Source organism: Arachis hypogaea, chromosome 8, assembly GCF_003086295.3.
Source record: "Arachis hypogaea cultivar Tifrunner chromosome 8, arahy.Tifrunner.gnm2.J5K5, whole genome shotgun sequence".
Lineage (NCBI taxonomy): Eukaryota > Viridiplantae > Streptophyta > Magnoliopsida > Fabales > Fabaceae > Arachis > Arachis hypogaea.
Genome location: NC_092043.1, coordinates 15,251,678 through 15,278,624, shown reverse-complemented (window position 1 = coordinate 15,278,624; position 26,947 = coordinate 15,251,678). Strand labels below are relative to the sequence as shown.

The following is a 26,947-nucleotide window of genomic DNA, read 5'->3' as shown; positions in this document are numbered from 1 at the left end:
TTTTCTTGCTAGATAAAAGTAGTGATCGACACGTTCGAGTGTGTCCAAAGCAGAAAACGGCCGCTACTTATTTAAATCCCTAGTTGGCCCAGATATTTTCTCATGAACTCGAAACTCCTAAGCATCGCGCTCTCTCTCTCTCTCCATCTGATTCGCCATTCGTATGAGAATTCTCGGAACCAGATCTCGCATTCTTCTTCATGCCTTATTTCATCGTCAAGCTTTACAGAGAGTCTGCGATCTTCTCCGTGAAGCTCGCTTCCGTACTGCATTATCGGTTTCTTTCGCAACTCACAGATTCTGCGTTTCGTCCGAATCACGTTAGCGGAAGTATCGCCGATTGTTTTTCATCCAGTTCGAACAACAGCAAATTCTTCAGGTTGTAATTGCGTTTGGTTGCTGAGAAGCTGCGGGAAAATACAGGTAAAAGTTATAATCTCATAACACTGACACCGCTGAAACTCTGCCATAAAATATACGTACAAAAGCTTATAGAATACGTGTTCTTCACAAGGACGTATAAAATACTGGTTCAGGATTTTTGAAGCTCATGATCGTATGTGAGAAAATGAATGAAAAATCTATATCTGTTGATTCGAAGTTGTTATAACTTCTCTGTTTGTTGTTGTTGTCCTCTAATTTCTTTTTCTGTTCTAATATTATGAGATTTCTCGTTTTCCTTACGCTTGTTAACGAAAATTATGAATACTTTGTTGCATCCGAAAAAGTTGATAATGCATCAAAATAAAATTATGGCGATTCTACACGTTGGAGACTACATGTATATTTTGTTAGAACCTCTATTTTGTGGATATAACTTTTTTTGAAAAAAACCATTAGACGTTGTGCGAAAATGATGAGTTTTCACTTTTCACATATCATCCATCGGCGGAGAAGACTCTTTTAACTTAGTATAGGAAAAAAAAAATGAGTGCAAAATAATATATCTTATTCTGGCCTAAAAACAATTTGGATCTCAGATTGATACAATAGGATATAAAGACACTACTCGGACTGTGATTGTAGTATACATTTTTTCTTTTTCTCCCTAGTAGTTTATTAAATATTCCTTTGGCCACTTTAATGCAGTTTTTAAGTTCCCTGTTGTTTCAGTTCATTGGTTTGTTTCTAAATAAAAGTCAAATTTTCTCTGTCGGATGCACTTATTTTTCTCCCAATTGTTGTTCTATTTTTTTCTTGAAACTTGAATAGTGCTAGTGATGACTCCTTTTTTGGTGTCCCTCACTCTATTGGATTAAAGTAAAATAAAGTTTTGCCTTAAACAGTGAGTACATGTCCTATTTATTGTTCGTGATCAATTTTATGTTTTAATTATGGAATCTTCTTGCTATGTAGATAAAGAAATGGCAATGGTGAACAATTTTAGACTTTCTTAAACTTCTATTTTCTTTTCTTATTCGGTATTTGCCAATGAGCTAGTTTGACTAGCAGATAAAAATGAGTTGTTTTATCACCATTTTATGCAACTCTTTTGGAAATTGTTTTTAAGACAAAAATAGAATGACATTGAGAGATATAAATTTGTTTGGAGAAAAAGATAGATACAAATTTATCCAATAAATAGATAAACAAGCAATTATCTTCACCCTAAGGCAAAATTTGTCCACTAAATAATTAGAGACATCATAGACAGAAATCTTCTTCTTCTTCTTCTTCTTCTTCTTCTTCTTCTTCTTCTGTATTTTATTATCTTGAGACAATTACCGAGCAGAGTGTATTACTTTCTGGCTTTGCAAGTTGTATTTAATATTAAGACAATATTTATAATGTTTGATTATGCATTACTCTTAATTCTATCACCAAACTTACGTTCAAATTGTAACTTTATAGCTCCCCCACCCCACCCTTCTCTTACTAAATTGATTTTTTATGGTTATTGAGGATAGTTTGTTATTTCCTTGTCTAACAGGATTTGTGATGGTTTTTATTCTGATGTGCTGAAAACACTAGACTTGATGGAAAAAAAAACCCTACAAAAAGTTTAATCCCATGTTACAAAAGAAATACAGGTACGAGCAAAGTTGCATGACTAATTTCATTGATGTATTTGTGCATTTGTTCATTTATACGTATATGTTTTTGCATTGTTTCGTTATTGACTTTTTTATGGGTTATTTTGTTTGGTATCTGGTAAGGGTTGGGTGTGCTTTAGAAGTTTTGATTTGGTTCTTGTTGACTAGTTTTGCTGATTTAAGAAAAAAACACAAGTCAAATCTTTGTACTAGTGCATTGCAACTAACATATTTGGTTAGAGTGTAATTTCTGTAACTTCTAATGAAAGAATTTTAGATAAGAAAGAAAGTTTTTGAAATGAGAATAAACATGTGCCCCTTATTTAGGAGGGTAAGGCTCACAATAATTTTTTTGAAGATATTCCTCTGAGATGTTGAGGATTGACAAGCTTCGTATTATTCTCCTCCTAAGGCAAGTTTAGTCTCTTTGCTTGTGAGGTAATACTGCACGTATCTATTGTCCCTGGATCAGATGAGGCGGAAGTCTCATACACGTCATTGTCAAATTTTGGGGATAATTTTTGCATGCTTTACGTATAATTTGTGGAGCCTTGTTGGAGCAATGGATGCAGTTTGATTCAACACAATGGGTATGTGTTCAAAATGTGGTACTGGAGTTTTAATATGGATATTCTATGTATAGTTATTTAGGATTTCAAATATAGGTTGTGCCTTTTAGGATTCTAGAAGTGGTCTTGATCATGGATATCATTTTAGCTATGAATGCTATAGAGACAAGAACTTAAGTTTTTCCAATAGAATTTTGTAGGGAAAGAGAAAAAACTTAAGTGGCTATGTCCAGAGTAATGTTTTACAAATGTAAATGGTTATATTAAGACTGTCAATAGCAATGAAAACACCAGACAAGCTTTGAAAGCACATGATTTTTGCATGAAGTAAAAGTAAGATAGGGCATATAGAAACTTGAAAGAAGATAGAAATTTTTTTCTTGATTATTGGACTGTACAATATGTGTTACAACATACAGGCATCTGGTAATTATTGCCAAATCCTAATCAAGCCTAAAGTGTGCTTTTCTAAATTGTTCCAATAAATGGCAACAAGAAAATAAATTTATTCACTATTTTACATAACAACCATGTTAGGTGTATACCAAAATTAGCTACTAAAATCAGCCACTAGTATAAAATACATGTTGGGATACAAAAATACACATTGAAAATGAGTTAAACAACACATGTATTTATACACAAATACATGGTGGCTGATTTTAGTATATACATGGCATTTTTGTATACATAAATGTAACATATCTCAACTTCCCCTTCAAGGTGGTTAATGGATACATGAGAAGCCCATTAGTCAACACATATGTCAACTGTGAATCCCAAAGGTAGAAGTCTTGTGGCGATTAATCCTCTGTCCAATATGTCTTTAATGAAGTGTCAGTCAGTCTAAATGTGCTTAGTTTCGTAGTATTGGATTGAATTGTGGGCTATATTGCTTGCTGACTTGTTATCATCATCAATACTATTTTTTTTTTATACTTTCAAGTTGCCGAGTACTTCATCCATAGTAGCTCTCACATCCTTGTGCCTAAGCACGAAGCTCTGTCTTAGTACTTGATCTAGCCACCACATTCTACTTCTTACATCCCCAAGTTACAAAAGAGATGCAAAGTATCTTAAGAATTAAGTGTCTAAGGTACAATATCTAAACTTTTGGAGAAATAGATGGGGATCTTAACCATAGGATTCAAGTTAGGTCGTCAAAATGGAGGAGTGGTTTGGGTATATTTTGTGATTAAAAGAAAATATACCATTAAAGCTCAAGATTAAATTTTATAGTATAACTAAAATATTGATAATATTGTATGAAACTATATGTTGGTTAGTTGAAGTCAACAAGAAAATAAGCTACATGCAACAAAGATGATGATGATGTTGTGATGGATGAGTGGACACACTAGATAAGATAGGATTATGATTGAATGCATTGGATAGAGAGCTAAGGCAGTGCTTATTTGTAAAGATATAGAATCTTGTCTTATGTACTTTGGCCATGTATGAGAAAGACTTGTAGAGGTGCCAATATGGAGATGGATCAAATGAAGAGTAGTTGTAAACTAAAGGTAGAGGAACTTCTAAGAAATCATAGGTGAAACTATTAAAAAATCTAAATATCAGTGGCTATGATTCACAACAAAATGTTAGTTTTGATTTATCCATATAATTAACCACACCAAATGGGACAAGGCTTAGTTATTGTGTTGACTTGTGCATGTCTTTAGTGAACTCATCCATCCTTGTAGGTTTCTACTTGTCACATGTTTTGGAAATGTGCAAGTTGATGCCATTATTAATTTTGGAAATGTCCAAGTGAAATCAATTCTTTTCGTGCCTACTCAATTAATCTTGAGTGGTTTAGAGCCAAAAGATTATTTAGCTATCCTGTCATGGGTTAGAAAGCTTTTCTCTAAATACATAATTTATATGAGAAAAAAAATTTAAATTGCTAACTTGAAATAAATGTGTTCGGGCAGTGTCTTGGTTTTTAATGTTTGAAATTTCTTGGGATGTAATATATTTAGCATTTTGTAAATTATAATATGTGATCAACTACATAACTTTGCAATTTTTCATTTGAAATCATTTGACCCTTTTTTACTAAGATCTATTTCCTGTGAGCAATATACACGGCTGTCACAGCAGCAACTAAAGCAAAACTGGTACGGTGAAGGCTATATTATGAGGCTTTATATCTTGTACTGAATGATTTCCACATCATCTCCAATTGTGTATTGAACAATTTGTATAAGCACATTAGTTTCTCTTTTGGATATTCCATTCTCTTCTACACATCTCATCTTACTATAAAACTTCCGTCCTGTTTTTGATCCATTTGTTTGTTGTTTCTTTTCTCTTTTAAGTTTCCATTACTTCGGTGTTGCACATTTTGCTATCATTTTAATATTGTTTTAACCTTCTGTCAATAGGGTATGATTCCATCTGAACTCCTTACTCTGTGTTCTTATGCCTCTGCATATTCATTGATGCTATCATTTTAAATTCCCTTGAAATTTGCATTTTAAATGTGTATTTGGCTTTTTCCCTCCATTTGAATCTGGTCAGTTAGATTAGCATTTGAAAACAATTCCCGTAATGGTCAGATATTGATAATATTGTAGATATAGAAGTGAGTGTAAGAGATAGGCATTTTTCAACAATTTTGATCTCTCTTTGATACCAAATAAAATATTGGGAATTTTGTGAAAATGAAGGGTAAAAAAATGTCATTTTGGGATTCCTTGTCTGTAATCTCCGAGAGACTGATTGAAATGTCTATTCGTTTATGCTTCATGACACATTTGTCGCTTTGGTGATTCATGTCAAAAAACACAAGAAAACGGCAATGGGTTCTGAGTTCGTTCTTGTCAATTGAGTATTTTTCTGATATTATTTAATTAATTTGGTGTTAACTTATTGTATGAAATTTCATAGTCTGTGTTCATCAATTTTTGTCTCATGTATTGCTAATAACTCTGGCAGTCTTTACCCATTTGAAGAGCAGAGTTTTAAATATTTAGTTTCCAAGGCAGTAAACAAAGTAAAAAAGAATTGCACATATATGTTTTGTATGTAGAATTTCTTACCTTGTTAAATGTTGACTTTACATAAGATGTTGCTCTTCTTGTTTCTCACTCACACATGCAATAGTGCTTTAGTTGATAGAAAAACAAACATTGATGGTCTAGTAGCCTATATGACATGTCATTGATAGAGAAAACATAAATTCAAAGCTGAGATCATCTTCTTGATTGCTATCAAGAAACATTCATCTTTTGTAGATGCATCAGTGTAGCTACAATCTGCTGCAGCAATCAAAATGAATCTCATCAAGATTTCTTCTAGTTTGTAATGGTTCAATAATTGACTAGCTAAATAAGATCATACCCCAACTTTGTGGCTCCTGAAGTGGCCTCATAGTTCTGTTGCTGTGGTTGGCTTAGCTGGAGATTCACAGGAACCTGCAAGTCTTCCTCTATGCTTATACCATTTGTTAGAACAGAGTTTCTGTCTGTTCCACTCCCATTTCTTGTTCCATAGACCTGGGTTAATGAAACTCCCTTTTTAAGGTTTAGAATAAAAACTCTTTATGTGGTTGCATTTGTTTTAAGAAATGGATTTTTTTTAATATTTGATATTATTTTAGTTTGTCTTCCTATCCAAATCAGTACCTTCTTCTTCAGTTCCATGTTTTCTTGACGAATTAGGTTTACCTTCTTATACAGTTCCATATTTTCTTGGTGTATGAGGTTCCCCTGCAGAAATTTAAAGAATAAACATTTAATGAATGAAAGATAGTAAAGTCAATATTTTTCTGTGTAGACTAACCTTTCGATTCAGTTCCTGTATTTCCTCCATTAAAAGTTGTTCCTGCATAAGTCAATTATGTGTAAGATACATATATCGAATTTTAAAAGATGGATAATTGCAATTTTTGGGGTGAATTCACACCTTTTTTGCACGGACACCATGGAGGCTAACTTCCAGTTGGTTCTCTAAACTATGTAAATCTTTGACAGTCATACCTGACAGTTCTTCTCCCATCATTTGCCTGTTAGATCATAAATCCCAAAAAGAGTTTGGTATTGCATCTTGTACACTTGGATTGAGAGTTCATCACCAACGCTATTTGGCAATGAGCAGATTATCCCGCGATAACATGTACATTTTCAATTCTTTTTTCTAGTTTAAGCACAAAATTGATATATACTCTTTCAATCCTTTTTATAAACTGTAACTCTATAATTTCCACAACATTTTGATTGTTGCAGGTTCTTACTAGAGAGAGAAAACATCCTGGCATAGCATTTGACTATTTAAACATTTCTTCTAGATCCATGTTTTTAACAGTAGAGAGAAAGGGTCTGGTATGGAGGTAAACATCATATCTTGAGTGTTCTTTCTTTTTAACAATAAGAAGTCTGTAAACCCTTCAAATTAATTTTTATCACTCAACCATAGTCTTTAACATCACCCCTTTCACAGTTGTGTTCACATTTACAAATAACTTCGTTAAAAAAAAAAATGCGTGTCACTGTGGTCAACAAGCTTTAACACCAGGTAAATCATACAAGCTTACAACTGCTTTATAGAAGAAGCCCACTTTCTAATTCGTTTTCCCTCAAAGGCACTAGATTGGGATATAGAGAGGGTACACAAACTGAAAGATTAGAAAAACTATAGGTTTTTTATTTCAAGATATTTTTTCTTTTTGGTGACAAAAACTATTTTGTTAGAATAATCATTAGGGAATAAGTTTCGTTTTTTATGTCTCAAAATTATTGGTAGACATTAGTTTTTCTTTAAAATATCAAATTCTAATGGTTTAATAAGATTTTATTCTCACTATAGAGGTTGAGGATAGCATATTTCTATGACAAAGGAATAAGAACTATTAAGTAAAGATATTAATATGTCTCTTACTTTAATGTATTAATAATAAGTAATAATATGTATTTAGAAGTATGTTAAGAATTATCGTGATCCTAGAATATGCCATAAATCAAATGCATTTATAATTTTTTCCTAGGAAAATGGCATAAACAATTACAGGAATTTTTACTGTAAAAGATTCAAATTTTTTACAATACATAGGAGTAACATGTTTTAAGTATAATAATATTTCTTCGAATATAGTTCTAGGGAAACCTTGAAACAGAAGTTCTAGTAGGGAGGCAAGTATATCCCCTAGTCTAACTTAATCTTTTGTCAAGTTATGATTTAGTTGGGTTTGAGTTCAAAGAAATGATGCTGTGAGAAGATTGGGCAGATTTAAGTATCACTCCGCACTCCTTTGCCTTGAAATAGCTATGGAGAAGTCGTAAATATAATCGTCTACCAAAAACACGTCCAATGTAAAAAAGAAATGCATTTTTCTGCTGATGCCACAGCATTACACTCCTTGTTTGTGAGAAGGCCTTTGTAATTTTGAAAGGGTTGCAGACAACATCGTAAAAGAAACCTTTTATCCTATCAATCGGGTTTTACATGGACATTTATGAACTTATATTTAAAATAAATATATGTTGCACAGAAAAGAATGTACCGGTGACTTTCTTGCAAGTTCTGCAATTGTTGCCTTAACATGGCTGCCTCCCTTTGCCAAAACTAGAAAATACCAATAAAAAGTCTTAGATTTTAAAGGAGAAAGAATCACTAGATACACGTGCTTATGCCATGGTGTACCCTTTCATTAACTAAATATATGTGATGCAAATGGTCAGGTGTTTTGATTAAAATCTGCATAAATAAAAACAATAATAAAAAAAGATGAAAAAAAGATTAATTATCTGATGTGGAAACTTCACAATGATATAGTAATTGTCATATGATTGGCTTATTTGATTGAAAATGTATATTATTGAGATGAGATTGTGATTGTGATTGTGATTAATTGTTCTTTAGTGAAAATGAGGTGCCTCTGGGTGTAAGGTGGTGGTTGTTTGGCCTTGATTTTGGACAGTGATAATCTTTAGACATGCAACTTTTGTCAGATAGAACTAGCCACTTGAATGTATCTATTTGATGTGAAACTGATGAATTTGACACTTGATAGCCAGTGACTACTGTGACTAACAACTTTTAACTAACTCAGTCATTGTAAAGACTGAACCCCCTGTGTAGCATGCTAGACAAGCTGCCCTCTCCCCTATACTTCCTCTTGTAGACTCTTTCCTGATCATAATCACAAATATCTCATTTTGATTCATTCTCTCTAATCTTAATATTCTCTGAAATCTTTATATTCCTGTTTTTGTTACTTGAACAATCGTCTTTTCTTCCTTTTCCATATTTTTTCTTCAACATAGTGTCAAAGTGGTAACATCAACTAAGACCTAATCATATAACTATTTTTCTGAGTTCCTAAAAGATGGATCATCTTTCTTTGTAGCCTCCTGTTTTCACATTTCTGTGATTTCTGTTTATATCTACGTCTTGCATTTTCCTGCTTGCAATCATATTTAACTCTTTTCCAGCCCAATTTCCCTTTTAGATTGATTGAAAGACTGGTTAGCTTTGTTTCATGATATTTATTATACCTGGTGGGTTTTCTTATCCTTTTTAATTCCCCGTCTAATGAATTTAATAAAAAAAAAAAAAGTTTCCAACTAACTTGCCATTCCTCTGATTTCTTATCAATTTAGCTTGGTTGGAAGTTGGAACTCATGCTTAGCTCACATAATCTCTTGTTGTCACTTTCTTTCAAAACAAGCATTTATTACCTAGATTTTGAAAAAATAATTGATGGAAAGGCAACCTGAACTATACATACCAATGTTCAAGCTGCTAGTTGCCATGTCTTAGGACACCTTCACCAAAGAATGTTTTTCTAGCCAAGCTAACTGCCTTTGGCTTGTTTTTGATAGTTTGGCTAATTTATCCTTCCTTGGGTTCCCTTCATCTGTTGTTCCCTCTCTTAGCATTGGTCATCACCTGATCTGTTCCAACTTTTTCGCATTCTATTTGTCTGAAGTGTCCCTGTACACTCTGTTTGGACTTGTATTTTGGCATGGAATACTGTATCTTTGGTGCTATTTGGATCTGCTTCCCTTTGAATGGCTGTTTGTCTGTTAGGATGTTCTCTTAGGTTTTAAGTCATTGTTCTAATGATTTGATTTGTTTAAGGAGTGCTTAATTGTAATGAGCTGAGGAATGAAGTATGCTTCCACTTAAGGTTCATTGATTTATTAATTTTTGCTTTGATTACTTGTCATATTGGGTTAAACTTATAATCTATTTGTATTGTGCTAGAAGTTGTCCTATATTTTAATTCTCTCTCTCTCTCACTCACTCTCTCTCTCTCTCTCTCTCTCTCTCTCTCTCTCTCATAGTTTTTTAATGTAAAGAATTGGATCAAAACTGCAGATTCAACAAAGGATTTGACGCCTCTTAAAGTATCAGGTGCATTTAAGGAGGTAACCACAATCTCAACTGCAGGTGTCGAACATGTGTATTCTATTGTGTTGATGTTCAAATAAAACTACTAATTAATTAATTAATTATCTTATTAATGAAGATTGTGCACTTTATCTTGAAAGGTAATATATCTCATGCATTTTAGGAGCCAAATCAGCCGACCCCACCTAGTGAAACAAAGAATGCTTTGTTGTTGTTGTATTTTAGGAGCCAAATCCTTCAAGAACACAAGTAATATGGATATAGTGGTGAATGATAAGATTGGAGTTAGTGCTCTCTGTATAAATTCGACCCCTTCATCACTTTTGATTGCTTTGTACAAAGTCGTTAAAGTACTTTCTGTGTCGTTATGGATCGTGAAATAATTCACAGGACATCTAGCCAACTTTAATCCATTTGAAATTCTGTGGCAATTGTTTACTGTTGAGCTTCATAATTAGGTTAGTTGGAATATGTAGAATTCGGAACGCAATGGTCCTCAGTTATTCTATTTTTGTTTATGACCTTTACTGTTGGTTTTGGTTGTTGGGAAATGTTTCCCTGAGGTCCTTAACAATGATGATTTCATGGCAGTTATTTGCAGTGAGAAGGAGATTATTTGGTCTGTAAGATGCACATTGTTTTGGTTATCCAAGATCTAGTGAGAGAGCGGAGGTTTGTTTGTTTTGTCTGGGCTTTTTCATGTTTTCAGTAGTTAGTAGGAACGGTATGGTCAAAGATTTGCTTATTCTAGGATAACAAGCTAGTTAGAAATCCTTTATTTTATCAGCCTAATCGCTCTTTTGAAAGAACTCATCTTGGGGTGGGCTTACTAGTTAGATGCTTTCAGCAGTTATCCGCTCCGCACTTGGCTATTTTCTTATGAAGTTTTGTTATAGCATCTATAATGGTCTCTGGTTTAGGTGGACAGCCTGGCAAATAGACATCCACGGGAATTAGCTTATCAAGAAAAAGTAAAATATTATTTTCTTTCATCAAAAGACATCAATTACTAAGATTCGAAGCAATTAGTATTATTTTCCAAGGCAAAAGAGCCCCCGACCACGGATGATTTCATTACCCTCACTAGCAAGATTACGACCCTTATTCCGAGCATGTACAAATGCTTGCATGAAGGAGTCAGTCTTCTATTCTTTTCCTTGGCGCAGCTGGGCCCCTGCTACGACATTTGCACATTTGGATGCTACGACCGTCATATCTAGAGGATTGGCTGCCAAAGGTATCTATCCAGCTGTCCATCGACTACGCCTTTCGGCCTGATCTTAGGCCCTTAGGTTTTCGAGGCATTAGATTCTCACCAACGTTTGCGTTACTCAATCTTTGCTTATCTTCAAGTCTTGGTTTGTTGAATAGTGCCCTTATGCATGCAGAGAGATGCACAGCCCTTGATTTATTTGAGGATCATCTGGCCTAGTGATTTAGGTATTCCTGAGGGTTTTGAGTTTGTTGACCTTAAGTGTGCAGGGATTCCTACTTCCTCTGGATATACTTACTTTGCTTACAATAAAGGTGAGTTCTTTTCCCTATCAAAACTATATTAATATGCTATTGATGTTTTTCACCTACAGTTGGTTATTGTGTATGGGAAGATACCATTCATTTTGGTTTGTCAATTTATCAAATCCATGATTGTGAGTTCCTAGAATCCATATTCAGACTTTGCATTACTAGACAATGGAAGGAAACAAATTAATTCATTTCAGGAACAACTTTTGAAGTTCCTCAAGGTTGATTCTTACCAGCTAGTGGATGGCTGAGCCAAACCATGCTTCGTTTAAGATGCCTGAATAGCTCTTGCTTTCTAGAAAGCCTAATTTCAGAGTCAAATCATTCATAATAGGAATACGATGGTTAATGTATGCAAAATAACTTACTCATCAATAGATTTGAGTATGTTGAATCAGCTATGATGCTTTGTTCCACAGGATATAGAGCTTGATGATTCTAGTCTCGAGTTCCTTGACTATGCTTCCCCAATCTTATTTTGAATTACCCAACTCTGAGATCCCTTGTACCTATAGATCAAGATAAACGAACTAATTTTTAATGGAATTAATTTTGGAACTTGTGCATCACCAACGTAGCTTTGGTATTTCAGATGACTTTTGCTATGCATGTATTTTCCACCTTCTGCTAACAAAAATATGATATCTAGATCAGGCCATTGCTTGTAATGATTTGAATTGCGGCCTGCTCCTAAAGAAGAACAACTCATCTGGTTACTGATGTGGTGCTCAGGCAGCATCTACCAATAGGATTTGAAGCATAACTGCTGAAAATATCTTTAGTCCTGGTGAACTCATTATTTTCAGTTGATTGGAAGGACTGAATGATGTAGAGACAGTCATCAAAGAAAAAGTCCAAAGGAACACTGCCATTTTTGTGACAGTAGTTCTTAAATGTGCCTTTTTCTGTTGTGGATTATTGTTTCCTGAAAAAATTGGGGAAATCATTAATATTCTTTTCTTTGTCTTTTGAATCTATTTCTTACATCTGATGCATTCTTTTGTTATGTTTCTGGCAGATCATACCTTTTGGGTTGCAGGATGGGTTGTGCCCTTGTTATGGTACAATACTAAAAGAGATTCTCATTTAGGTACACAAACATGGCAGCAATATTCTGAAAGGTCCTGTTGAGTTCCTTCCAGTTGTCTCATTTACGAGATATTACTGTTCAATTTTTAGGTGTTCAATTGATTGGGATACTTTGTTGCATTCTATGTATATGAGAGATTCTCCTAGCACTGCCATGGGAGTTTCTCTGCCATAGTACTAGTTAGTGTGGCAAATGGCAATGCAACATCACATTGCCATAGCTGCCAGGTATTTGACATATAACTTGTACGATTTTGAAAATGGTGAGCTAACAAGAGCCTCTCTTGTTTCCCCATATTCTTTCTTTTTAGGTTCAGCATAAACCCAAAAGAACGCAATTGAAAAAAGGTCTGCAGTGGCTCTCTTTTACTTTGGTTTCTTAGCGTTTTTTTGTAAATAGTGGGGTTTCAGCTCTTAAACCTTCAAGACTATACTGAAACTATCACGAAGTTAACCAGACCTGCACCATTATGAGATATATATATTATTTTAATTTTTCTGCTGAAAATTCAGAAAATAGCCTTCACTCTTTCCAGTACCCAAGTGGTAAAATAGGAGGGAATGGAAGCAGTTAAGTCAGTTAGAGAGGCAAGTGGTAAAATAGCTCCTTCACTTTTTATTTGCAGTGGAAGAGTGAAAGAAAAGTTGAAAATGGAAATACAGTGGGACCAACTATTTCAACAAATAGGGAGCTGGAAAGGTTAGTGGAGAAGACGTGATAGAGGAATGAATTCTGTTATAGGAGAGATGATCAAGAGTAAAATAGGAGGAATGAAGGGATTCAAAGGGGAATTTTAGACTGGGCAGGACCTTAGGATGGTGGTAGCCTCTTGAATGCTACCTTGTTCTCTACTTTCCATAATTGGTTCTTCAATCAATTCGTCAGAGACTGAGAGAGTATCACTTTGATATCCTCCAGATTCTGTGTTTCTCATTCGTTTCTACTCTGTTCCTACTCTCCCTTCTATAATTCTGCTCTCATATTCTTAATCTGACTCTGTCTCCCAGTATTCTGTTGTTTAATTTGTTCTCAGTTCTTGAACAGTGTTGCATTTTTAAATATCCAGGAAAATTATAAATAAGAAAATGAAAAAATATATAAATATAAAACAATATGATATTTCTCTTTTCTAACTAAGGTTTTAATATTTTATATTTATATGATTATAATTCCTTAAGCATACTTGTAAGATATATCTTGATAGTGAACTTGATTGCTGGCGGTGCAAGATATATATTTAAATACCTTAATCTCAGAGGTTGAACTTCCAAGGGGGTTATGCTCCTCTTTTGTTTTGTTGTATCGATCAATCACTGATTTCATGCTGACAAAGTCATCCAAATTCAAATTCTATCAATTTTGTGTTTCTGGTGACAAATGTTCAATAAAAGAAAATAACAAATTATGCAGAGGTGAATGCTGGAACACAATAATCTTATATCAGCAACTGCTGCCGCAGAATATAAATTAGACGCCAGATTTGGCATGGATATGTTAGCTGAAGTAATTTTGTTGCAAACTTCCAACACTTATGCATGCCAGGTTTTACTAATGTTGCTTGCAATATATTTAATGAGTAAAAGCTGACAACTGATTGGTTATGGTATTCAGCAGGATCTGGGACAGGGAGGGATTGAAACAGCTAATTGCTTAAGACACCAAGAACCAGCATCACAAATAGCCGTTACTTGAAAGTCAATGTTTGAGATGTGAGCAAAGTTAGCCACTTTGTGCAAGTCACCATCTAGCCATCTAGAGTAGAAGAAGGAATTCCTTAACACAATGATGTCGAGAGAAGCTATCCTGTAAGACTGTAAATTTTACCAGTGTGTTGAAATGTTACTCCTAAGGACAGAGGAATTGGCCCAGGGGGTGTACATCCTCCTCGGGGTCCTGAACATATATGTTTCGTAGAATATCACACCGAAGACTTCCTTCCCCTGTCAGCAATTTCGACACCAACATCTCCAGCAAAGCAATGTTAATATTGTGAGTGTCCTTGAAACCAAGGCTGTCAACTTCATTGAGCTAACTAACATGGTTCTAGTTAACCAAGGTCAACCTTCGACTCCCTCTATTACCATTCTAATTTCTATATGAAGTTGCGGGTTTGTTGGTCTAACCTGGCATAAACCCTGCGTTGCAACCACATAGACTACATGGGATACACAAGGATGGAGAGAAAACTGAATGGATCAAACAAACATGACGTGCACAATTGCGTAATTTTCCTTTCCAAGTGGCCAATTTTACGTCCACATTGTCAATAACAATAGAGGAGAGATTTACCCTACTTTTGATTATTATATTGTTGCCATCATCTCGATACATAGATAAGTTAAGGACACCGAGATATCCTTAGTGAATGTCCATGGAAGTCCCAGTTGATGCTATCATAATTTTTTCTCAAGTTAATCTTGAAAGCTTTTCTGATATTATTGATTTATTGCTTCCCATTAAGTAACTACCCTGTAAACCACATTACACTAGTTGATCTGGTAACAACTCCTAAAGTGTACGGAATTGTCAATTTTAGGTGTAAAGACTACAAAAGCATTCACAATCCCGGGTTCAACTTGGGAAAAGCCTCCAAAAAATGACTGAAGAAGAAAATGTTTGATTGCTAATCAAGCCACCTCTTTCGTAGTGACCAGCGTGAAAACACTAGAAGGACATGGCAGAAGGATCCATTTCATTATGCTTACAAAATAGTCTTATTAAATAAGAATTGCCGTCTTAAAAAAATTTGCTTTGTTACGTGTAACAACTAGGAGTATAGAGTATGAACTTAATTCTAATCCTACTTGCGAGTTGAATTTGTTATTAAAACTCACCCCTACTTTATCTGCGGGTTGGGAACAATTCAATTCTAATATTATCCGCGATTCTCGCGGGTATCTAACTTTACCTGCGAGTTTTCACAAATATGTAATATTATTATATAATCTAATGAGTCAACTCGCGGGTATCTAACTTTACCTGCGAGTTTTTACAAATATGTAATATTATTATATAATCTAATGAGTATGTAAATTAAAAATTTAATACAAACAACACAATTATTTCACAAATAATACAATCTTTTCATAAACAACATAATTATCAAATGTTCAATTCTACATAAAAATCTTTGCTTAAAATTATAACACAAACACATAAAATATTTTATTTATATATCACTAAAATAGAATTGGTTTTTATAAAACAAAAGTGTTAAATTTTTAATTGATGATCTTGGCTCAATGATAAATTTTTTGTATTAATTGAGAGGTCTTTGGTTCAACACCCACCTATAATATATTTTTATAACATATACATATATAGAGTGTTGGTTGATTGGATAGGGTTGAGATTCAACCTGCATCTATTTGATCTGCGTTCAAACCCACTCTGCACTCAATCCTACCGAATCAGATTGGATAGAGTTGGATACCCACGAATAGGGTGCATTCTGCCACTCTTAGAACTAACAACTAGTAAATGCCATAAGAGAAATTCACACACAAATATAAATCAGAACGATCTCACCCCTTAATAGTGAAACAGAAATAGATAGTGATGAAAAAGAAAAGTACAATGGCTGAAATATGAAAGTCAGCCTTCCCCCAAATCTAGTCTAGATTCTCATTGGATCCTACCATTCTCTCCCCCTCTTGGCTCTTATATTCTCTGCCTATTCTCTCTCCAAATCATGTGAAATGAAATCACACCTGCCTCTTTCTGCTCATGTCCCTCATCCCTTGTGCCAGGTGGATTGTTAGGAAAATATTCTCCTTGTCACTCCTTTCTTTTTGGTCCTCAACTCTATTTCTTCCATTATAAAAAATAGTAGCGGGGAGATCTTTCCTTTCTTAGGGTTTGAATTAGAAGTTTCTACGATTTTAGGGTGTGCTACAATACCTCTTTTAAAGATTCACCTTGTCCTTAAAATGAAAAGAGAAAAATACTTTTTGAATTTTGTTAGACTTTTTCCACAATAATAACAAACAGAGAATAGAGCAGAGAAAATGAAATTTCTTCCTCTTCAAGCAGAGTTTGTGCTGTCTCAAAACTTCCAACACAATTTCAAGTGCACACAATGTTTCTTTCAATCGGTACTATACCCCAGAATATCATCAAAGAACATAGTATAAATTTTCTTAAAAATAGTCTGAATACCTAATTCATCAGGACCTGAAATGTTAATGGGGTGTTGGTGAGACTGAAATCTAGTATAGATCCTCATTGAATTCCTACCTTTCTCTCCCCTTCTTAGCCCTTATGTTCTCTTTCCAAATCAGGTGAAATCATACCTGTCTGCTCCTAATGCCCCTCACCCCCTGTGCCAGGTGGATAGTTAGTTAGGAGAATATTTTTATTGACACTCCATCCTTTTTGTTTTTAACTCTATTGCTTCTACTATAATAAAAGCTTATGGTAGGAGAATATTTCCTCTACTAGGGTACGAATTAGAAGCTTCTATGATTTCAGGGTATGTTACATTACACCACTAGCCTTCATCCATTTTAACCCTGATAAGAGTTAGTACATAAAAGAAACTGGTGTTCCTATATTCAAACCTCATCGAATTTTCTTAGACCTTTGAAAGCCGCAATATTTTTCTGCAAAAAATTATATCATAGTCACGCTAAAGCTCCATCTCAAGTCTTGAGAGGCACCAAATCCTCATGCTCACAAGGGATCTCTGAATGAATGCTATACTATTATCCAATTTGTTTTTCATTCTCTTGATTCTCTACTAAAAATATTTCTGTTGAAAATTTTAGGTTTGCCATTTTAGTTTTTAATAAATTTTTATTAGTTTAGAAGTTTTGAAAAATTATTCTCATTAAACAAATTTATTTTTAAGGTGGCCTGGCAGTTAAGAATCAAAACGGTCAACTCTGATCTCCTTTCGAAATAGGAACACCAGTGCAATATAACATCTAATGAGAATATAAAATGATTAAAATGCAGAATAGGAAGTCCTTATCAATTTTTTTACCCCTGATTTTGCATGAAGATCAATCTTGGGATGAGCTTAGAAGTTCCAATCCAACCATTCAAACTGCTAGATCTAAACGGTCTTCAAAACAAAGGGGTTTAGAGTATGATGAATGAAATGAAAAAAATTGTTTTGGATTGAAGGAAACAAAAAACGGTTTCAAAAATATTTGTTATGCAATTGTAAAACATAGAATATTGCTTTACTAAAGCAAGCTTTCTAATGGGGAAAGTAGTGATAATAAACAATTTTATCATTTTTTTAAGTGTAACTCTAGTGTATATAAATTAGATCTTAATGGTTAACAATGAGTCATACAAACATAAATTCTCTATGTTTGTTTTATTTTTACAATATTAATTTTATTATTTTGTTTCAAAAGATTTGGTTGATAATTATGTTTATTACATATTTAAAATTATAAAAATTTTAATGTCTGTAAATTTAAAAATTATAATTTTTGTATATTTTTAAAAATTATAAATTTATTAAATTTATTATAAAATTATATATATTATTTAATATTTAATAATTTATTAATAAAAAAATATATTAAAAAAATTTTTGTTAGCCTGTCAATTCGCCGATTCACCATTCGGCGGATTGGAACGGTAGATTGGGATAGGACGGGACAGGCTAGCCCGTTTGCTAGCCATAGGTACGTACGCTGTCTTATTCATTTTAAAGTAGTCAAATGCAGTGTTTATAAAGATGTTATCCGCTTATCCTGTATCTCAATAATGTCTAGTTGCATTTCTGTGTGAAGTTTTGTTATTTTCCGGATAAAATAATCCATAAAAATTTAGTAATACTCTTGCACTGAGTCAGTTTCCACTTCTGAGTTTGCCAAACCACCACAGAAGAAATTAGGTATGGTGGCAAATGAAATCACCGTTGAAACAATACAAAATTGGAATTACCGGAATTAGGGAATTGCATAGAACATTAAGAGAATCACAGGGAATAGAGACACAGTACACATAATGAGTACTATAATATTTAACTATTTATCTTCTATTTATACTATAGTATCTATAGAGATTTCTTGGTATTGACTGTGTATAAATGGTAGTTTGAACATTTTGCTTCTTAAGTGAATGGAAGTGTATGCGGTTATAGATTCTTTCCATTTTTGCATAGTAGAAGAGTGTTTAGGCCATTTTAGTGTAAGTGGATGACCTGGTGTCTTAGGATGCAAGGAGAAAAATGATTCGGCAAGGAGAACAGACGTGGCTATACAGGGGCGGAGCTAGGTACAAGCAAAGGGGGGCAATGGCCCCCCCTAATTTTAATTTTTTACATGTAAATTATATATAAATTTCAGTTTAGCCCCCCTTAAAATTTTATTTTAGTCTTATTTTATTGTGTAAATATTTTTTGCCCCCCCTCCAATATTTTTTCTAGCTCCGCCCTTGTGGCTATATAATGATCGGCAAGAATAAAGTTCTCTTAAAAAACCCTAGAAAGTTGAACCAGACGCTACTGATTACATTTGTTAATGGTTGAAGTTCTTTTCCAAAAGTGAAATAATGCTAAACATCCTTAGTGGATGATTGAGGATACCACAAAGTTAATGTATCAAATAATGGCTGAACTATAGTAAAGAAATATCTAGATCATTGCTTACATATACTAAAAAGAAAGGGGGATTGTCAAATATTTGTTAAGATTTTCAGTACGGAAAAATTGCTAGTGATATAATTCATTCTTTAGATTTTTTTTCTGGTAAGGTATATTTTTTGCTTTTAAAATTTGTCAAAATTTTTAAAAATATTTTTAAGTTTTATTTTGTTTTTAAATTTGTTTATTTATATTAAATATATCTCTAATAATTAATTTTTCAAAAATTTAAGACGACTAATTCAATAATAACTTTATAAGAATAATTTTTAACACACAAACAAATCGGATACAATTCTAACTCTAATACTGACTTCTAATTATCAAGCATTATATCTAAATTGGTGTTTCTTGAAAATATAGTTATTAGAAATACAATTAATGCAAACTAAAATTTTTTAAGATAAAATTAAAATAAAATAAAATTTAAAGATATTCTTAAAATTTTTAACAAATTTCATAGATAAAAAATATGTTTTACCTTTTTTTAAATTCTGTATTCTTAGGCTTGGTTTGGTAAAGCTTTTTGAAGATGTGCTTGTGCTTTTTAAAAGCTCAAGCTCCTCATTTTGTGTTTGGTAAATCAAAAAGATCATGTGCTTGTGCTTGCAGCTTTTAAAAGATCTGGATACTTTTGAAAGCACCTAGGATAGAGCTTTTCAAAGTTGGCTTGTGCTTTTCAAAATTTAAAAGTCTAATATAACCTCATATGTTAACTAATTTTCAAATTTAATGTTTGCATTTATGTCTATTATAGTATTTTTAAATTTTAAAAGCTATTTTACCAAACACAATTGATGTTACTTATGTTTATTAAAAGTTGTTTTTGATTTGATTTACCAAACATAAATGCTACAACTTTTAAAAGTTAACTTTTATAAGCTACTTTTAAAAAGTAAAAGCTTTACCAAACTAAGCCTTATTGTCGTTTAAGACATGCTTCAAACAGAAAGTATTTAAAATTTTCTTTGCTTTGTAATTAAGAAATTCACGAGACGATATATTTGGAGCATATGAAATTACTTAAAATCGTAGTTATATCTTATATGTGTAAGAGTGAACTTAATCGACGAGGACATACATAAGTCTAATCTTACTTTAACTACTAACAAAGTCACCCATAAATGGTGTATTGTCATCCTCTAAAGACAATCGATGATTTCTGATGTAACTAAAATCTTTAAGGGTGTTAGTTTAGTTTTCAAAACATTTATGAGATAAAATTGAAAAAAAAAATTACATTAGCCTAAACACTAACATCTGTTAGAAAAATAAAAGTATTATATAAATACAAAAATTTATTCATTATGCATTTGTTTATATTTATACAAGTTTTACATATTCTTTTAGTAAAGTAATGAACTATTAGAATAATAAAACGTTTTATATTGGAATAATCGAATATTTTTTCAATAATATAATCAAACTTTTTTTGAATAGCAAATATGTATTTTTATACAAAATTAATTGATATGACTAATTTTTGTGTTTATATAAAATGATTTTTTGAAAAATGCTATATCTAATGCATGACAGAAATGTCACGTCCTGTAATATATGATTTAAAGAGGTCATATTGTTCCTCAAAGTAAAGATTGGAGGTTACTCAAGTGGGTATGTCTTGTTGACCTAGTGCATGTGCTCATAGCTAACAATTGAACAATTGACCTAGCTCATAAAAGACCTACTTATCTGTCAATTGTGCTGAGTTTTGGACATGAACTTAGTTACTAAAATATTAGCATGTGTTTAGGTCGTATTTTTATTTGAAAAAAGATTGAGAAATTATTTCTTTCGGTTAATAATTAGTTAATATTCTTTTTTTTTCTTAATTTTTTGTTCATCAACTACTTTGTCATTTGATTGTTCATTAAAAAAATTATTTCTCTAACAAAATCATGTTTATTTTTAATATTTTTGTTTTCATAATTTTATAAAAAAATAAACATAATAAAATTTTGTATTTTATTTTTATTTTTCACAAAATTTCAAAAATAAAAAATAGAAAATATTTTTTAAAAATCAAATATGTACGTTTTTTATTTTCTTTTCTTCCAATTCTCAAGTGGCCAAGTTGATAAAACCAAAGCTAGTATTTGGATATTTAGATCAAAATAAAATTGATTGTGTTATATACAAGTGGCTAAGAATATATTGTTTAGTACGATGACTTAAGGCACTCATCACATTTTATTTGGGGAATCCTATACATATTAAAGCTATATATTCCTAGTTATTTATAGTATTTCTAACTCTAATCGAAATGAAATATCTAAAGAATAAAATCATAAATATTGGGTAATTAAAATCTTTTATATTTAAATTAATTTTTTCCACTAAAATACCGGTCTCTAACATTTCTCCTGTTACCTGTATAGCTCTTTCTTTTCTCTTATTCAATTCCTCCCTATTTGAAACCTTATAGCTTAAACATCAACACGGTATCAAAGTGGTACCATCTTTTGTGATTTGAAGAGTTGTAATGTCTCCTTTCTCTACCAACTTCATAAATTCTGGAACTCATAATATGCATAGACATTGTTACCTGCTGTAGTCTAGTTTTTACTTAATGCTCTTATTTTCAAGAATAAAAAAGATATATAAAAATTGTAAAAATTATAGAGAGATCAAGACATGAATCATACTATAAAATTATGGAAGAACGAAGATTAAAATAAGAGATGTTTCAGAAAATCAATTTAGTTTCATGCTGGACAGATTCACTGCTAAAATTTTACAATTGTTAAGAAAAATTATAGAGAGGTATCTAAGTTAAAAAAAGATTTACATATAATTTTTATTAATTTAAAAAAATATATGATAGGATATCAAGAGAAGTATTATGAAAAGTTTTAGAAAAAAAAAAGAGTAAGAATTGTATTCATACAATTAAAGATATATATGATGAAGTTAAAATTAGTGTAAAGACTCAACGTGATGTAACATACAAATTTTTTATTGGTATAATATAGGACTATGATCATCTTTAAATTTATATATTTTTATATTGGTTTTGGAAGTAGTAGTACTTATTTAACATGTTCAAAAACTCGTACAATAATGTGTGTTTTTTGTCGATGATATCGTTCTTTTAGAAAATTAAGGGAAGATTTAATTAAAAATTTAGATATGTAAAGAGAAATTATAGAGATGTATAATTAACGCATAAGTCATAGTAAGACGGAATATATAAAATGGAAGTTTGGCCCCACAAAGAAGAAACAATAATACAAAAGTAAAAATTAGAGAAAACATCCTACCACAAATAAAGCGCTTTAAATATCTTGGGTGTATGATATAAGATATTGGAGAAATTGATGAGAATATAAAATATAGAATCTAAGCAGATTAGTCAAAATGACGGAATGTGTTTAATTTTATGTGACAAAATGTACCTTTAAAACTTAAACATATATTTTATCACACTATTATTAGACTGACTGTGTTTTATGAAATAGAATTTTGGACATAAATAATAAGCATAAACATAAATTAAGTGTGATAGAGATAAAAATATTAAAATACATGAACCACTACACATATATAGACAAAATAAAAAATAAAGGTATAAAAAAAAAGTTAGAGTTACGTTTTTTGTTAAAAAGATTGTAAAGACTCATTTTAGATAGTTTGATGGTATAGAAAAAAATCAATAGAATACCTAATTAAAAAAGTAGATGTATGAGATAAAAAATAAACAGAGAATAAAAAATAGAAAAAAGATTAAAAAAACTATAATAAAATGGTTAAAAATATTTAAGTAAAAATTTTGTTGTAAATACGATATATGATAAAGTTTAATTACGTTTTTTGATATATATATATATATATAACCGATCTCACACAGTAAAATAAAAATTTGTGGTCGATGTTGTTGCCTCCTTCAAAGCTGCATGCAACTGCACCCTGCACCAACCTTTTTTTCCTGTGTTTTTCCTACTGACGATGGTTGTCTGCAACTATCGCTTGCACCACTGAACTCATTTTGACATCCTATTTCCATAACTATCCTGTTTTTTATTTTCTTTTGACCAATTATAAAGTTGTTTAGATGATTGAACGTCCCTGTTGTTCCGTCTGATCACATCACTCTAGCTATAGTTGATCTGCGCCTTTGTTGTTTCACCATTCCAATAATCCCTCATTAGTGTTAGTTGAATCTCCAATGCTTTTTTATTAGAACTATTTAAGACGTCCATACGTTATTGTTGCATGAATAAAAACTTTATATTAACCTGAAGATCATTTCAATATAGAAAATATTATATAACTAACTTTTTTTTCCTTATATTTATTTTACCATCTTAATTAATCTAATATTTGTTATTATATATTTTATCCATTTAATAAAAATTAAAAACTTATTAATCACTAGCATATGATATAATTTCTCTACCACATCTTTAATTATAGAAGAATATTCAAGAATAAGCGGAATTTGTTGCTTTTACAAATATTTTTAGTCATTCATTCAATTTTTTTTGTTCTAATAATTTTACAATATATTTGTAGTCTATACTTTAGATATTAATAACTAACTACTACTTAAAAATAATAAATTTTACTGACCAACTAATATTACCCTTAATTATATATTATTAGATTTGGTGGAATCGTATTAATTTGGATCAGGGTTTTAGTGTTATTATAAATAAATAGGACTTAATGTTTTATCACGTCATTTATACTTCTATATTTTTATACTATATCTATACTTCTATACTATATAATTCATAAAGAAATTGTTATTCACATTTTAGTAAAATTATAAACCACTTGTCATCTCAATTAATTTAATCTTTATTAGTTATATATATTTAATAAATAAAAAAGTAAATCAATAAACATATTAGCACCTGTTAATATATTAGTATTACTTAAAAGTGTTATTTATACACTTTTCCCTCTTTTCTTTCATATTTTTTATTTCTCTATATAAAATTCTCAATTTTCTAAAAAGTAGTTTTTCTTTAAAAGAATAAATTAATATCACAAATACAGGATAAGATTAGGAATCAATTTTTTCCTATTAATAAATCGTTATTTTTCTTTTGAATTTTATCTTCTTTCTCTGTATTAGTAATTCAAACACTTAATTCTTACTCATTTTCTATTTATTGACAGATTATTGAAAAGAAAAAGAAAACGTTAGTTCCTTAGCAAAACCACACATATTTAATTTAAGCAAGTAAATTAATATCATCACACAGCTCTATCAATATATAACCAACAACATGAGGACTAAACTAGAACCTCATATACTACCTAAACGGCTAAACCTTTACTAACAGACTAATCTTTGTAGCTTTATTTAATTACTAATTTAATTGGACTAATTGCTAAAGCATTTAAGTTGTCATGATTCAAAATATCACATATAACTTGATCCAGAATCTTACAATAATAAATATAATTCTTTTTAATTAGATACATATATCGTTTAATCTAAGTTTAATAGCTCTATAAATTTCTATAACTTTATCAAATTTTAATTAACTCCTTGTAATTTAAAAAATTGTAATTGAATCCTTATATTAAAAAAATTGTAATTAAATTTTTATTAATTATTATCTTTCAAAAAACATACAATAATTCTAGAATATTTGTTTTTAAAATATTTTTTAATTCATTTTATATATATCAAACATAAAAGCGAATATTTTAAAAGAATAATTGTATTTTTACAAAAAAAATAGTTAGAAAGAACAACCTAGTTGAAACTTTTAATCTAACATAAAAATTTAATTATAAATTTTTAAATTATAAAGATCTAATTAAAAATTTGATTAAATTATAAGAACCAATAGAATAATTAAGTATTTTAATCTATTATCAACTAATACAAGACCTTTTTTTATCACTTGCACACTTGAAATCTAATTATCATGATCTTCGTAATTCATTATGTATATTTGGAATGACCTTTTTCGTTTTCCCTTTAGTTAAGGACCTCCGACCTTTTTTCTTTGTGTAAACTGTAGTATTTTGCTTTTATTAATGCACTGTACTTCTAAACATTTTTAGTTTAATCTTGTAGTGTCCCTGGCGTTGAGAAAGAAATTAATTACGTTTATAATTTTATTATATCAATAAATACCTGTTTTTATTGGAAAAATGCATGTTTGGGACAAAAGAATCTCTAAAATCGCCTAAAAGAACTTGAAACAAACCTATAGGCTTATTTAGTTATTTATACATTTAGAAAGTGACAGTTGCATATTTATTGATAATCAATTCATTTATTATTAAATTTAACAGAAGATAAATAAAATTAAATTAGTAATATAATAGATTTGGTTGATAAATTAAATGTGAAGCACATATTCACGGTTATAAATATCATTTTCTTTGTATTTAAATATTTAATCCGTAAAAACATAGATTGGGTAGATAAAAGTATAATATATATCCATAGCTATTGTTCATCATTTTTCTTAGTATTTAGTACCTAATTAACCATAAGAATGGACAATCCTCGAGCGAACTCAAACCTATTTCTCTAACACTCAGATGAACTTGAATAACTTCCAGCACAAGATATAAAATCAGCAAATAACCTCACATCGTGCTGTTAATCTGTGACGCCAGTTCCCAAAATCTTATGATCATCATCTAATATATATTGCATATCTGCCATTGTTGTTCACAATGTCTGGTAGCTTGACCATCATGAACATTTCGTTCTGAGCTGCACGCACATATGCCACAAAAAATAGCCAATAGGATCGGAGGATTTCAGTCTCCAATCTTAGCTTCCTCTTCCAAGTGACGCAAGAAAACTACACCGTCCTCAAGCTATACCGTTGCAATTTCTCAAACTAAGACTAGCATATACGTAACTCTCTCAAAACTAAGTTCAGATTACGAATTTCAAAATAGCAAAGTTCTCACTCACGCCTAATAACAGATCAAACTTTTCAATTGCTACTTCGCTAGCACTAACGGTACCCTAAAGTCACGCGGATTTTACCATAACAGAGAAAACCACTACGCTTGCGTTCGGTTACGAATTAGTTATGCAACAACGCATTTAGCACTCAGAATTCAGCAACAAACACAATGCACATATATGAACACAGATATAGAAAACTCAAAACCTTAAGATCTGAGAGATTAACAGGCACCTGGAACTGGCGTAATCATAGAGTTTTCCGGTGCTGGAGAAGATCGTAACTCCAACCTCAGCATCGCAAAGAATCGAAAGCTCCTTCGCCTTCTTCAGCAAACCGCTTCTCCGCTTCGAGAACGTTACTTGCCTACTCGTCGAGTTATCGATCCTCCTTATCACGATCTTCCCTCTCCCCATGGATTCCAAGTCAAAACCCTAGCTACCTCGATCCTACCGAACCAGAAGAAAAAAATCGCTACTCCTACGAACAGATCAACCACCGCAGCTTCAATTTCCGAAGAAAAATGCGATAACAGAGAGCTTAACAAAGTAATAAGAGGAAACTGCAAGGAGAGAAGAGTCTCCATTATTTCCTTTCAGAGTTCAGACTACTGCAGTGTTTAGATGCAAAGAGTAAACGACGGAAAATGAAAGAGAAAATATCTGATTGATTTTCCGATAAAAAAGGAATCTTATAAAGGATAAAAAAAAATGAAAAAGAAAAAAGGTTAGAGAAGAGAGAGAGAGAGAGAGATTACTGTGGACGCTTGGGTTCTTGTAAGAGACAAAGGAAGGCTCTGCAAGTTGTACTGAAAAACTGCCTGAGATGGAAGGAAGGGATAGCTATATAAGGAAAGTATGGAAAAGAGGTTTGGGTGTGTG

At 31.6% G+C, this 26,947-nt stretch overlaps 1 protein-coding gene and 1 long non-coding RNA gene across 18 annotated transcripts; one reads left to right on the top strand and one right to left on the bottom strand.

Moving 5' to 3' along the window:
* LOC112706276 (uncharacterized) lies at positions 1 to 15,005 on the top strand. 8 transcript variants are annotated; one of them, XR_011864557.1, is made up of 10 exons: positions 43 to 423; positions 1,931 to 2,030; positions 6,619 to 6,721; positions 6,832 to 6,935; positions 9,686 to 9,734; positions 9,926 to 9,975; positions 10,550 to 11,195; positions 11,347 to 11,485; positions 12,501 to 12,603; positions 14,184 to 15,005. It is a non-coding gene; the product is annotated as an uncharacterized lncRNA (long non-coding RNA). The 8 variants fall into 8 exon arrangements; XR_011864556.1 differs by lacking the exon at positions 9,686 to 9,734; XR_011864562.1 differs by lacking the exon at positions 9,686 to 9,734 and having other exon boundaries at positions 1 to 423; positions 9,926 to 11,195; positions 12,501 to 12,572; positions 14,187 to 15,005.
* Positions 5,625 to 26,947, bottom strand: LOC112706274 (MADS-box transcription factor 23). 10 transcript variants are annotated; one of them, XM_029288353.2, is made up of 10 exons: positions 26,824 to 26,930; positions 26,301 to 26,628; positions 17,557 to 17,637; positions 13,818 to 13,896; positions 8,106 to 8,167; positions 6,512 to 6,611; positions 6,389 to 6,430; positions 6,232 to 6,315; positions 5,948 to 6,102; positions 5,625 to 5,862 (listed from the first exon to the last, which is right to left on the bottom strand). In XM_029288353.2, the coding sequence occupies exons 2-10, from the start codon at positions 26,480 to 26,482 to the stop codon at positions 5,856 to 5,858; spliced, it is 792 nt and encodes a 263-aa protein (XP_029144186.1). In that variant the 5' UTR covers positions 26,483 to 26,628; positions 26,824 to 26,930; the 3' UTR covers positions 5,625 to 5,855. The 10 variants fall into 10 exon arrangements, with proteins under 10 accessions (XP_029144186.1, XP_072056864.1, XP_025613270.1 ...); XM_025757485.3 differs by having other exon boundaries at positions 5,658 to 5,865; positions 26,301 to 26,546; positions 26,824 to 26,947; XM_025757483.3 differs by having other exon boundaries at positions 5,658 to 5,865.

Excerpts from the sequence above, each read along its gene's own strand:
- LOC112706274 (XM_025757485.3), bottom strand. The coding sequence starts at position 26,482 with ATGGGGAGAGGGAAGATCGTGATAAGGAGGATCGATAACTCGACGAGT. Across the intron at positions 13,897-17,556 it reads ATCTTCATGCAAAATCAGGG|CATGAAATCAGTGATTGATC; the intron begins GTAAAAAAATTG and ends TGACTTTGTCAG. Across the intron at positions 6,612-8,105 it reads AACTTGCAAGAAAGTCACCG|GCAAATGATGGGAGAAGAAC; the intron begins GTACATTCTTTT and ends ATGATCTAACAG.